Source organism: Diospyros lotus, chromosome 2 (assembly GCF_014633365.1).
Source record: "Diospyros lotus cultivar Yz01 chromosome 2, ASM1463336v1, whole genome shotgun sequence".
Classification (NCBI taxonomy): domain Eukaryota; kingdom Viridiplantae; phylum Streptophyta; class Magnoliopsida; order Ericales; family Ebenaceae; genus Diospyros; species Diospyros lotus.
The window spans coordinates 4,604,125-4,618,662 of record NC_068339.1 but is presented as its reverse complement, the minus strand read 5'-3'; the positions used below and the strand labels follow the sequence as shown (position 1 = coordinate 4,618,662).

Below are 14,538 nucleotides of genomic sequence, written 5' to 3'. Positions count from 1 at the left end.
AATCATAATCAAACCCTTTGAGAGAAAAATTAAAGCACAAATACAATTTGAGAAGATGAATAAATTTTGCAAGCCCACTTCACTTCATTCTCATCCATTAGTTCTCTCAAATTCATCAAGGACTTGTATTTATAGGCATCCTAGAAGTTTTGCCCAAAACTAAGCCATTTTTAAGTCATTAGAGTTTGAGAAACTAGCCGTTGGAAGCTGTTAAAAGCACAAGCTGTCGACAAATGAGATGGGTTAGTCGACAGTTTCTAATTAAAATTAAAGACTTAGTCGACAGATACAATAATTTAGTCAACAGATGTAATGTAGAAACATAACTCAATCTATAGAAAAAAAAAAAAAACTTAATCAATAGATGCAATGCAAGGCTTCTGTTATTCAACAGTTTGAAGTAGAAATGGGCAATGAGCGGGCCAAGCCGGCCTGGCCCGCCTCCCGCTTGGCCCACCCATTTGGTGGGCCAGGCCGAATTTAACCCGCGAGGAAGACGGGCCGAGCCGGGCCGAGGCAATGAATATTGGGGTCGGCATGGCCCTGTGGCCCTTAATAAATGGGCCATGCGGGTCTGGCTGGGCCGTGGGCCTGTTGGGTAGGGCTGGCCCGTGGGCTTGGCTGTCTGGGCCGGCTTATGGGCCATTTATTTATAATTTTTAAACATAATTTTTATGTTTGTATAATTTTAATTATTATATTTAAAATACGTTTACACATATTTTTTAAATATTTTTTTATTTTTTGGTGGGCCGGGCCTTGCCATTTTGGCAAGCCGGCCCACGAGCCATTTTGGTGGGCCGGGCCGAGCTACGGGCCAGATATCCCTGGCCTAGCACAGCCCGCATTCTGCTGGCCGGGCCAGGCTATGAGACGAGCCGACCCATGGGCCGCCGGCCCATTTCCCATCTCTAGTTTGAAGCGTTTAGTCGACATAAACATGTGAGTTAGTTGACAGATCAATGAATTAGTTGATAGATTGAAGCTAAAATTTTGATACATAAATGTAGAGGTGTCAAAAAGGCCGGGCGGCCCGCAGGCCGCCCGGCCCAGCCCGTCACTGTTCATACGGGCCCGACCCGGCCCCCATTGGGGGGCCGGGCTGGGCCAAAGAAATTGGGCCCACGGCCCGGCCCGGCCCGTGGCCCGTTGGGCCCTTATGGGCCGGGCCCATGAGGCCCTTATGGACCAGTAAGGCCCTTACTCATTTTTTTTTTAATTTTGTTATTATTTAGTAATTATTGATATTGGATATTAAAAAATTTAATTTCACAATATATATAAATAATAACCATCAATTAATTTATTTAAAATTTTTAAGTTAAATTTTTTATATATTTAAATTATAAATAAACATTCTCCTTTTTATATGTACATTATTTTTCATATCAATTCACAAGAAAAATTATAAGGCATATAAAATAATGAAATAATATTTAAAACTTAAGAATTAAGATAGAAAATATTTTAAAAAGAAACAAATTAATTTTTATATATGTATATATTATATGTATTATTTTTTAAAAAATTATTTAAAAAAAAGAAAAAAAAAAAGGGTCGGGCCCACCAGGCCCGGCCCGTTAGGCCCTGTGGGCTAAGGGCCCGGCCCGGCCCCTTTGTAGGGGGGCCGTGGGCCGGGCCCGGCCCTATCAATGATAAAAGGGCCGGGCCGGCCCGTTTAAAAAGCCCGTGGGCCGACTCGGGCCGGCCCTTTTGACACCTATACATAAATGTTCACATTACAACATATATTACAGTATATTTACATTTCTTTAGTATAAGTAAATGTCCACATTCACTTTAATACATAAATGTAAATAAGAAAGTACTTCACATTTGGATTCAATAAAAATATCTAAAAATTCAAAATCCATAACAATAAGAAAATAAAATTTTAATTTTAATACAAACTCGAAATTTAGCAATCTTACATTCTCCAGAATACATACCTTCTATTTCTTGAAAATATTATTAAAAATTATTTTAATAATAATGAATATTAGCTATCAAAATATCAGGAGATAGTTTTTCAAAATAAAAATATTTTCTTATATGTCTCCTTATAATGCGCTAATCTTTTAGACTTAGAAAAATAGTATTTATTGATTCATTTCAATACACAAAATACTATAATACTTAAAATATGTTTTTCACCATAAGTCATATAAAAAATCCATCTATAGGAGATTCTTTTAAACCTTAATATTTGTTTGAGTAAATCTCCATCTATAGAAAATTATAGATCATTTGGTTTTCTTTTTAACAAAACACTTGAAATTGATTTTTGTTTCAAAATTGTATACTTTGATTAAGAGTATAAATCATTTGATATTTTCATCATCAAAACTAAATACAAGAGTAAAACATCAATCATTTCTTTCAAATTTCTAGACAAACTTATCGAAGGTAAGTTTGACACATTTTCATAGGTTCATGACTTGGATAGTCCTTAAAAAATTGTGTCGGAGAGGCATGAGAAAACACCCTAAAACGATCTCCCATCACAAAGAAAGGCTTATGGAATTGGGTGATCTGAGAGAAACTCCTAAAAGAGTCTCGATATCATCAAGAGAGACTCTCAAGAAGGGTCAAGCATTCAAAGGACTTTTTGAAGATGAGCTAAATGAGATTTTTGGAGGAAGGACACTTGAGGGCATCCAAAATAGACCCTTAGAAGGTCACCCTAAAGACCCTTAAAGGGTTTAGGGTTTATAAGGTCTCCTAAGGCTTGCCTTCTTAGGAAAGTCTCCCAATAACCCTTGAGGCTTTCTCACTTGGGCTTCCTTCCATGGAGTTGAACCCATTTTCTTTAATATAATGAGAACTATAATAATTTGATTGATAATTCTAACACTTTGTTGATGGAAATTTTAATTTTTAATTAAATAAAATTATAATTTATTAAAAATTTAATCATTATCAAATAATGATTGTGATTTGTGACAACCCTACTCTTGGAGATCTCGCTACCAAGGAAATCGGAGAGGAGGTTACCAAGAAGTATTGACTAAGATAAAACTCAAAATAAAAACCTTTGCATGATTATTAACCAATTTTATCATTTCAAAATATACATGTGTTATCTTAAAGAAAAAAAAAGAATAAAACTAAACCGAGCAAAAATACTATTAGAATAGCATGACATTAGGATTTTTATAATTACAAACTATTATAATTGTGAGAAATATAAGACACTCAAAAGAGGGGTAAATTGGATTTTCAAAAACTTTTCTTGATTTTATAAAATCTTTGAATAAAAGATTTATCCGTTTAGAGTTTTAGAAATACGTTGCTAAGAGTATTGAAACATATAACAATTTTACTCAAAGAAAACACTTGCTAAAAGAAGAATGAAAGTGCTGAAATAAATTAACAATGCACTATACAAAGACTTTTATAGTAGTTTGACCCAACTAGTCTACTCCACTTCTTTGGTTCCTCACCAATGATTTAACAAACCACTATAGCTTTTACAAACTCGACTATAATATCAGTTTTCCACAAGCTTAACAGTAACCAAATACAACAGTTTTTCAAGACTCAACTGAAATCACTGTCTTTTCAAAGGATAAGGCGTAACCTCTTATCTTTTAGAGATCAGGTGTAACCACAACAAGATAAGAAATGATTATAATTTAAAACACTTTTAAGAAGCTCTTACAATGATAAAGATCAAATACAAAATATTAGCTTCTCACAAAGAAAAGAGATATAGAAAGAATGAAAAGAATATAAGCATTTATTATTATTATTTTTTCTAACAGAAGATGAAAACTTGAAAAATCTTTTTGACTCAAGGTAGTTGAAAGTATTCAAGAACGGTTAGGTCAACGGCTCTATTTTTCAGTTTCAGTACAAAATTAATCGACTAACTTTGCCTCTTACTTGAGTGAATTTCTTATTAATCAACTATCAAAGTTTATTAATCGTGTAAATTTTGACTACACTCTATTATACTCAATAGCTACTCGATTGAATAGAGACATCAATTAAATACGTGACTATCACTTACAAATAGTCATTTATATATCAACTTACACTCAATTGTTCATGAAAAATACTCGATTAAAAGAAAAAAAAAATCATAATCATTGTCCAATCAAAATCACTCGACTATGGGATTAAAATACTCGACTAATACAATAATTTATTCGATTATGTTTGGCACTTAGTCGATTAACAATATATAACACTCGACTATAACTTTAATCACTTGATTGCTTTTGATATAGCCGAAACTTACAATAAATACTTGATTACTAAGAGCATTCACTCAAGGGATATTCAAACATACTCGATTTATTCAATGCCTTACTCGACTATCATTTAATCAACAAATATTATCACCATCAAAACAATTTTCTCATCAACAACATCAAAATATCATAAGCATTAAGCTCAACTGTAAAACACAATTTTCTTAACATACTAAGCCAACACATTTACAACACAAATGTTGTTTGTGAAAGTTGATTAACACTAACTTTCCAAGCACACTTATTTGGTTACATAGAAAGCCATAGAGAATAAATGAGACATTTTTAAAGCACATAACTTTAACAACAAGTTGAGAATAAATATATGTTACTCAACTAAAAGCTTCTATTTTTAGATTGAAATGAGAATCATTACACTAGGCTCATACATTATTACACAACATGTAACATAAAGATGCATAATTATATATAACTTTATGAAGCATACTCACATGAAATATTCATAAGTCAAGTAACTTACTTATTACTTGAATGTCATAGAACATTGCAAATATGTTGAGCATAATATTTGTTAGTCAACAACAAAACCTAACATACAACATTCTCTTAAGAAATGTCCATGATTATATCTAGATGTTTTAAATTAATACTACTTAATTGTACCTTCATTCTTATTTGTGTGATTAATCATTACTCGATTATAAGCTTGAAAAAATGAATTTTTAGCAGCTTAACCAAATGTTATATGAAATCAACAATCATATCAAAGCAACAAACATTCAACTATAAAAGTTCTTCAAGAGGTCTTTCTTAGATTTCAAAACTTAATAACTTTAGAAATTTAGGCTCGATGAATTAGAACTTAAGATCACTTGCCTAAATATATATACATTTACTTCAGAGCAAAGATGATTGAAATATAATAAAAACACATTGCTCCTAGGATAGGAGAAGAGCTTCCACATAGGGTTGGTAATAGTTCGGTTTTGTTTCGATTTTTGCCAAAACCATAACCAAATCAAACTTAAACTACTAAAACCAAAACCAAACCATTACTTATTGGTTTTAAAAATTAAAAACCAAAACCAAACCATTCGGTTTCAATTTTAACAATGATTTTTTTAATTTGATCCATACCAACAAACAAAGACAAACTCTTGCAAATAGAATTCATACAAATTTTTGATAACTCCACAACAAATAAAGATAAACTTTAATAAAGTTACATTCTTCTTGCATAAAGTTACAAATTAATTTCAAACTTCTTGAATATAATTATTTGATTGATAAAAATAAAATAATTTAAGATTAGATTTTATTTTTATTTGTTAATTACTTTATAAATGTTAAATATTTTATATATTTGTAATGCATTAATTAAAATACTTGTAAAAAAATGCATTAGTCAATATATGTATTATGTGTATATATAATATAAGATATTAAATAAATAAATATATATTATATATATGTATATTCATTTCAGTTCAGTTCGGTTACCCACACATTCGGTTCGATTTCTGTTCGGGTTTTGGTTTGAATTTAGTGAAAACCATAACCAAACCATACTTATTAAAAGAGTGTTCAATTTTTTTCCAAATCAAACCATTAAACGATTTTTAATCACATTGGTCGATTCGATTTCCCATAATTTCGATTGCAATTGCCATTCCTACTTCCACATACTTTAAGTATTTAAAATATTTTTCAATCTTAAGTTTACTCAAAAGTCATGACAATCATGTAATATGGATACTTAAGATATTCCTTAAAATCATAAAGCAACCTATTGATAAATTAAGCATATTGATAAACAAACTTGATCACAAATAATCAAATTAATGTTTTTAACACAACCTTAACATGAAAGATAAGGCAACTCAAATTCTATAAATCAAAACTTAAATATCATCATTTGAGTGTATGATCACTTAAACATCAAATATAAAATATAAAATACATTACTCTTAAATTTTGAGTAACGTTATCACCTTAAATTTTGAGTAATGTTATCACCAACATCATATCATGAACTTCCACAAATACTCATATTTTATCTTTAGGATGACCCTAAAGAATTAAAAGAAATATCTCTAAAACATACAATTACACTCATATAAAAATATTAATAGATAAATCATATTAAAAAATAAAACCTATCAATGTTGCTTGACCTTATATATTCTTTAAAGTAATCTTAACATATATTCTATCAATGTAGGCTTAACATATCCTTATGCATTATACTAACACAAAACATATTAAAGTTTTGACATAAAACATATATTCTCAAAACATTCAAAACATAAAACTCAACAATAATTAGTATTTCAAATGAGTCTTTTAGCATTCTTTTTTTTTTTTTTGATAGACACCTTTTAACATTCTTACTTAGTAACCCTCATCCAAATTCAAAAATATAAAAATTACAACAGGGTTCTTTGCGTGAACTGTCTAATTTATGAAACTAGAGAAAAACTAAAAGAAGATGAATGTTGGTGATTTATTTATGAAAGTACAACAGAACAGATCCACCATCCCCAACAGAATGGGAGGCTTCAGCCTTCAGCCTCGCAGTTGTCAAGGATGGTAGCCGTTGGAGAACTCGGGATCCAGTCATTTGGCCCCAGATCATCGATAGGGGGGCGTTGCTTATGATGATCCGTCACCGCCTGATAAGCCATGGCCAGAGCTAAGGCCTGTGTATTAGGGAAAAACGAAAGAAATCGAGACAAAGTGCAGAATTGTTAGATAACGACTCAAATCCAAACCAAAATCAGATGGACTAGTAGAAGGCAGAATTGACCCAGAAATTGCAGGTAAGGGGGATATAAGATGTCTGGTTGATGAAGAACTTACGATGTGATCGCGCTCAGGGGGCGCGTAGATGCCGGTCGTGATGGTGGTTCTTCGTCGAGTTTCATTTGAAGGTGGATTGGCTATCGGTTTGAACCCTGTTGGAACAACAATGACAGGCATTCCGACAAGGTTGCCCAGGCAAACTATCTCCCCGTCAGTTGCATTGCCAACAAATGCATCAACTGTAAAGCTCTCTTTTACTTCCCTGATTAATCTTCCTCGTACTCTCTGTGCCTGTTAGATAATATCATAATAGTCGATGTTACTAATTAAATTGCAGCTTATTATACTAGAACAGCTTAAAATAAGAACCGTCTTGCGTCGGAAGTTATGTAAACCATTAAGCTAATAAGCCAAGCCAACAATGAATGATAATAGTCAGAACCTAGATAACTAACCTGGACATAGTCCACCGCAGGTATCATGCGTGCACAACCAAGTTCGGTAGGCTCTTGAGCTTCATAATCCTGATCTTTCCTGGAGCGCTGCCATTCGTCAAAGTGAGCAAGCATATCCACGTTCAATATGAAATTCAGAGTACCTCGAACAGAGTCAACCGTGTAATTCAGTTTGAACGGAACCATTTTAACACCCTTGGACCGAAGCACATTGACAACCTGGCATAATACCACAAGAAGATCAAGTCCCTGGCTTCATTAGCCTTGTAATTGATCTATAGACTGTTTCAAATCAATAACCTAGCTAAAAGCAAGAACTAAATGCGTTTCTGAAAAATGAATCCTAAAGCTAGCCACGTCCTAACAGGTTTCCGTACCTCCATTTCAGCATCGTCAAGATACCCAACAGTTAGCTTCGTAATGTCAACTGAAAATGGATCTTCAAGGGGTATGTTTCTTGATGAAATATCATCTGGATCCTCACCTCGAATAGCATCCAGAACAACAGCACAATCTGCAGCGCTTCTACAGAAAGGGCCAAGCTTGTCCTGTCAAAAACATATAATATAGCTTTATTGGAGAAACTGAAAAACAGAGAGAAATCCACACGGAATATAAAGACTTTGGTACAAACCAAGCTCTCAGATAAGCTCATCACACCGGTTCGTCCAATAGCACCAAAAGTTGGGCGCAGTGCCGTCACGCCACAGCGAGCAGCAGGGGAGGCGATGGAACCAGCTGTCTCAGAACCAATTGCAAATGGAACCATACCTGAAATTAAACAAATGCATTGTCACTCGGTTAACCAGTTTATAAGTTATACGTGCTGCCTAAAACAACGGAAACACGGAGAATTGAGCGTATCAACCTGCACATATTAAGAGAAATGGAGATTACCTGCTGAGGTGCACGCAGCGGGCCCAGCTGATGAACCAGAAGAGAATCCCTCAATATTCCACGGATTCCTTGTTCTCCCACCAAACCAGATATCATCACATGCCAATGATCCAGAGACAAGCTTTGCCACAAGAACTGCCCCAGCAGACCTCAGCCTGCATCAAGTGGTTACAAACTCCACAACTTCATAAGAAATAAGAAATGCATAGTTCCCACTAATAATGTTACCTCTTGTAAATCCAAGCTTCGATATTTAGCATTTGATTTTTGAAAGATTTTGAACCCCAGGTTGTCTTGTAGCCGGGTACTGCAATTATATCCTTCAATCCATATGGAATTCCATGGAGAGGACCTGTCATGAAAGTCAACCAGAACTACTCAAATAAAGTATATTATTTAGCATTACAGACGCAGCCCACTGAAAAAAGAATGAAGAATCTGGTCAAGCACATGACAATGGAATCCCAAATAAGAAGAGATAAAGAAGCTATGGAACCTCAGGCTCATGAAGCCCAAGTAAAAGACAGTCTCAGCAGGTAGATGGATTTTGAGTAGAATAAGTGTGCGAGATAAAGTCAATTGCTCAATACATTTAACAAGATGGCATTATCTGATGATGGTTCAATGGCATAACATTGAACTTACATCTTACCATTGTCCAGTTTGTAATGAATACTAATTGAGGAATTAGATCCTGAACTGTGCTGAAAAGATACACATTAATCCATGGCATGTTCAAGTAAACAGAACAGAGAGTTACCCATGTACACTCCTTCCATAAGTAAGTCATCAGCCTCTTTTGCCTGCTTATATGCTAATTCTTCTGTACAAGTGACCACAGCTTCAAGCACAGGATTATACCTGCATATCCATTAAGAGACTTAACCTTGATGAATTAAGGGGAAGAAAAAAGATTAACACTGAAAAAGCATAGTAATTAGTAAATTCATTTTACCTCTTTAATCTCTTCAAGAAAATTTGAGTAAGCTCCACAGAAGTGATTTGTTTTGTCTTAATGAGTTGGCCCAATTCAAGAATCTAATGACAAACCAAAACTCGTGTTTCAATAGAGAAAAATAATTATATTTTGCCTCCAGTCCTAGAAAACTCAAATTTTTAGCAGGAGAAATGGGCTCACAGTCATGAAAGCAATGTCTTCTTCCCTTTTAGGCCGCTGTACACCAGCAAGAGAAGGATAACTAAACTTCCTGCTTGTATCTTTTTCTTGTTCACTGCCCCAACGTGGGTTGAAAACCATATAAGATGGGTCATGTAACCCTCCATTAGTAGAAGCAACTATTTTCCGATTGGCCTCAATTATTGGCATATTGAACTCTTCTACACCCTGCTTGATCTCCAGCATCTAAGATGAAACAAACATAACATGGGCCCAAAAAACATTCACGTCAAAAATGAAAATGCATAAGATTCTGATCAGGATGATAAAAATCACGTCACCTCGCTATCATTGAAGAAGCCTGCACCAAATAAATCGAATGTGCTTTTTAAGCATCCCAAGCTTTTCTTTGGTTTAACATCTTTTCTCTCCTGATACAAGAGTCCAAGAATCAATTGAAAGCTTACAAAGAGAATAAAATTATCTAATTTTCAAGATTTTTGTGTTACCTGTAAATAAAGGTCCGAGAATGAAACCAAACATTCTTAGACAACATTTCCCTGATCTTTTTATATGCACTCACCTGTTTTACAAATGTTAGGCTACATGTATCATTGTATGGATATTTTCCAACAGGTATTCAAATGAAGTTAAATGGGGCCAAAAGGTTTGGACAAGTTATTGCTGTGAGAGTATGCCAGTGCCCATGAGCCATTTCTCAATTTTCCATATTGATCAGACTTTTTGAATTGTTGACAATCTATTAACCTTAACAGATTCAACTGTACCAAGTTAAGAAACACGTTAAAAAAAAGCAGAGAGATGTGTCCGATGCTCATACATTTGAACGACCAATTCCCAATTACCGTGAAATCTGAAAAGAAGTTCTATGAAGTCGTAGCGCTCGACAACAATGGTAAGTTATATACATTTTCTCTTCTTAATTTCTTACTCTTCTATTTGAGAAATGTGATATAGAAAACTAAAAACATAGACAACATGAAAGCGAAACTATGAACTTGCTAAAAATTTGTGAAAATACCAAAGTACAATTATTCCAAGATGTTACCCTTTATATTTACCCCAAGATAAATTAAGACAGAATTATTAATAGGGTAAATAATTAAAATTCTTATGAGCATATTTGACATTGCAAGAACCAGCCAAAGCCTTTCAAAATAAGAACATGAACTTGGGATTCTCCATTTTTGATGTATTATAGATATATATACGTTTACAACAATGCTTTTCAAGTGCACCTACTTAATTGCTTGCTGTTAAGGATCCATCCATGCTTTTTCAATACAAGTTTTGTTGATCCAATGGTATAAAAAGAATAAAAATGCTTGTTAACCGTTGGGATCTGCTACACGGATTTTAACTAACCTCTCACCTTGCTGTGCTAGTAAATAATGAAGATAAATTGTGTAATTAACCCTATATATATATATATATATATATCCTTTGCTTGAATATATTTAAAAATTAAATACAGCATCTCAACTCTTCATAAAGTTACTCAAATCATGATTTGTTTATCAACCATTTGAAACTTAACTCACATTACAACTCATTCATTTAGTTTAATAAATAAGTTTAAATTTAATTTTTAAATTCATTTAATCAGCAATTAAGATTGAGTTTTAAAATGTGTTTTTCGTTTCTACTTATAAACAAATTAATTCATTTAAGTTCATTTATTAATTTGGTTTTGATTTTTTCGTTTACATATGCTTTTTATAAAATAGTGTGTGTTTTTATAATATATTTTGTCTTTGTTTTTATAATATATTTTGTCTCATTATTTATATTATTTAAAATTTAATTATACATTAAAATAATAATTTTATATGTTAAATTTTTGTACCTAAATACTGAGTTTTTTTTTAACGTTAAGGAACTTTAAATAAGTTTAATTGAGCTTTTAACGAATTGGAATTGACACTGTAAGGCATTTTATTAGAGTATTGAAACTCCTTTAAATGTATAATTGATTTAATTTCTCGACCCACTAGACCATAATAAAAGATTATGTAATGACTTCAAAACCCTGTCAAAATAAAATGTTTGATGTGATCATTTAAAAGTTTAGTTAACATATATCAATGAAATATAAGAATGATGTATCACACATTAATATATGTCATCCCATTTTAAGTAAAAAAAAACGCTTATGCTTGGAAGTAACAGATTAGCCCTTTACCTCCCTCACCCATCAAGTTTAGGCAACTAACTAATAATGTATCTAAGAGTTATATAATAAATTATATATTTATTAGACTTTAGTGAAAGTATTAATATCCTCTTTATCTCTTTAACCCAATTATTAATATGATAGTGTTATTTGTATATAAATTTTTTATGTTAACAGAATTATAGGTTTATTTTAAGAAATTTCGGATTATGGACCAAAAGAATGATGAGAAAATAAAATGTGCGATTTTCTTATTCAATTACCCACAAAAAGGAAGTATGCGCATCGAGTAATCTATTTCTAGTCCAATTTCTTTCCTCCGACGAATCCAAGATCCATAAGATTCATTAAAAAAAAAGTTTCAAAACCCTAACCAGGGGCTTGTTAGAAGAGGGGTTTGAATAAGCTTCTCAATGGACAAAAACTTACCAGAAAAAAAGAGAAAAATAAGAACAGAAACGCGCAAATGAAGAGGAGAATCTCAAAATAGAAATCCAGAGAGAGAAAGAGAATACCATGAAGGTCTTGTTGCGGTAGCTTCGGTGGAGAAGAAGGAGTGATGGTAGCACAGTTGGCGTCGTGGAAGCGGAAGCCGAGAATGAAAGAAGCACGAGAATAGCGGACGACAAAACACGTGGCGGGCAAATGGGGCGCGAAGGACACAGGAGGGTGGTCGCCGACTCGCCGCGCTCCTTGATCTCTCGGCCGAACAGAGCAGATTTCCGATTTTGCTTAGCTTGAGATAGTGAGATTTATAGTTCGGAAACGAAAAGAAAATAAATTTGTCGTACGTTCTAGTTGACTAAGGCTGTCTCGAACCGGTAGCCATTTTTATCCCAAAGCTAAAAATTTTGGCGAGGGAGACGATTGCTACTTGCTACAACGTAACTTGCTATTTTATATTTCGCTCACCATGCAAATAGCCAATAGGAAAATTTTCGCTTTTGCTTTTGTTTTTGTTTTTATTTTGCTAGCCCGGCACCTACAGCATTTCTGATCAATCTTTCACACCACGGTCACTATTAAATGTAGTCCGACATCTATAGCATTCCTTATCATCCTTTCTCACAATGGTCACTATCGGATGAGAGGCATCATTGTCATCACAAATGAAGTACACACGGAGTAGATGAAGAGGCATTGTCATCGCCATCACCGTCAAAACACATTGCAGTCAATTTGTCATTGACCAAAGGCATCGCCATAACTAGAGAAGACCTTTTATAAGCTGCCATTGTCTATAAACAGAGAAGACGAATAAACACTGTATGTTTTTTATTTATGTGACGATAATTTTTTATTTTATTTATGATTATTAGATAAATATAATCAATCATAACAAAGATTGGATGAAAATAGTGCTTCTAGTCGGTTATGGCAACGATTGAATTATAGCTAGGTTTCAATTGTGTATTTCGATTTCAGTTGTGTTCGTGTTTTTCCTTATTTTGTGTTTTTTTTTTTTTGTAGTATATTTGAACTATTTGTGTATTTTGTTAGTGTTGGATTTGAATTGATTTGAATATTGATTTAGCATATCTAGGCTATTGATATACTTGTGCCTAATATGAATTGATTTGAATATTGATTTATCATATTTGGATTATTAATGTACTTTTTTTAAAAAAAATTGAATTGATTTAACATATTTGGGCCATTGATGTATTATTTTTGTGTTTATAATTGTTGAAATATTATTTTTAACATATTAAAATTTTAAATTTAATATTATGGAATTAATTCGAATAAATTTGTTAAATAATTTTATTTAAAAATATTAGTAAATTGATTTTAAAAATATATTAAATAATATTCAAATTATATGATATTAAAAATTATAGGTAAGGTAAAATAAATTAGAATTGAAGTTTATTAATAAATAAATGAAATAGGAAAAAAAATAAAGAATATAATAGAGAGTGTGGTTGGAATAAACATAATTTCTAAGATAAAATAAAAATAGAGAAGAAATTATTTATAATAAAATATAAAGTAAAATAGGAAATGTGGTTGTAGATACCATAACAAATATTTTCATCCAGTGGAGAATTAGTAATGGAAAGGCTGAATTAAATAAGAAAAAAATATTTAAGAGAATACAAAATGCATAGATATATGAAAAAAATACATAAAATAAATTTGATATGTATTTGATTATTTATTGCAATTCTAATAGAGCAAATATCGTGTTATTTTAATTTTAGTTTTTTTATTTTATATTTATATTATATTACACCATTTTCTTATTACACCGTATTCTTATTTTTTGTACTAATATTTATGATACTCTTAAATATTTAAAAAACACCTCATGTAAAGATTAAATTAAACTATAATAAGTCTTAACCGACAAGATGCGTTGGTAAATCACCTAGAGTTTTACATAAAATATCGGGATTCAAATCAATGCAACGACTTATAAAACAAAATTATTGCTGGAATGCAACATTTAGTTAGAATATAACAATAAAATTAATTCTGAATATGTATGAACTATATCCTCAATTAGATTTATTCAGGGTGCATCAGGAGATATCACCCAATCCTTATAATTAATTAGATAAAGTTTGGACACCTCAAGTGAATAAAAAAGAGAAAAGAAAGAGCGCATCAAATGTGAGGCTGGCAGCGGGGATGTTCATCGACGTCCCACTTTACCGGGGCGTTGAACCTGACTTCAAATGCAATTTAATACATTAAAAACTTTTGTTAAGTTGAATCGCTAATTAGAATGAACATTGTCTAATAATTGATGGCACGTGGATGACTTTTTTCAGTCCTTGGTAACTTTCTATCCTATCCTCTCCTAACAGATGTGAATGCTTTATCTAGTGATTAAATTAATGTATATATACA

General features: G+C 32.4%; 1 protein-coding gene across 1 annotated transcript; it reads right to left on the bottom strand.

Annotated features, from left to right (window-relative positions):
• Window positions 1-6,523: 6,523 nt before the first annotated feature.
• Window positions 6,524-12,541, bottom strand: LOC127795246 (uncharacterized). The gene is made up of 12 exons (XM_052326801.1): window positions 12,198-12,541; window positions 9,830-9,919; window positions 9,510-9,734; window positions 9,327-9,409; window positions 9,132-9,232; window positions 8,600-8,723; window positions 8,372-8,526; window positions 8,109-8,245; window positions 7,852-8,022; window positions 7,475-7,693; window positions 7,077-7,310; window positions 6,524-6,916 (listed from the first exon to the last, which is right to left on the bottom strand). The coding sequence occupies exons 1-12, from the start codon at window positions 12,198-12,200 to the stop codon at window positions 6,776-6,778; spliced, it is 1,683 nt and encodes a 560-aa protein (XP_052182761.1). The 5' UTR covers window positions 12,201-12,541; the 3' UTR covers window positions 6,524-6,775.
• Between the last annotated feature and the right edge of the window lie 1,997 nt (window positions 12,542-14,538).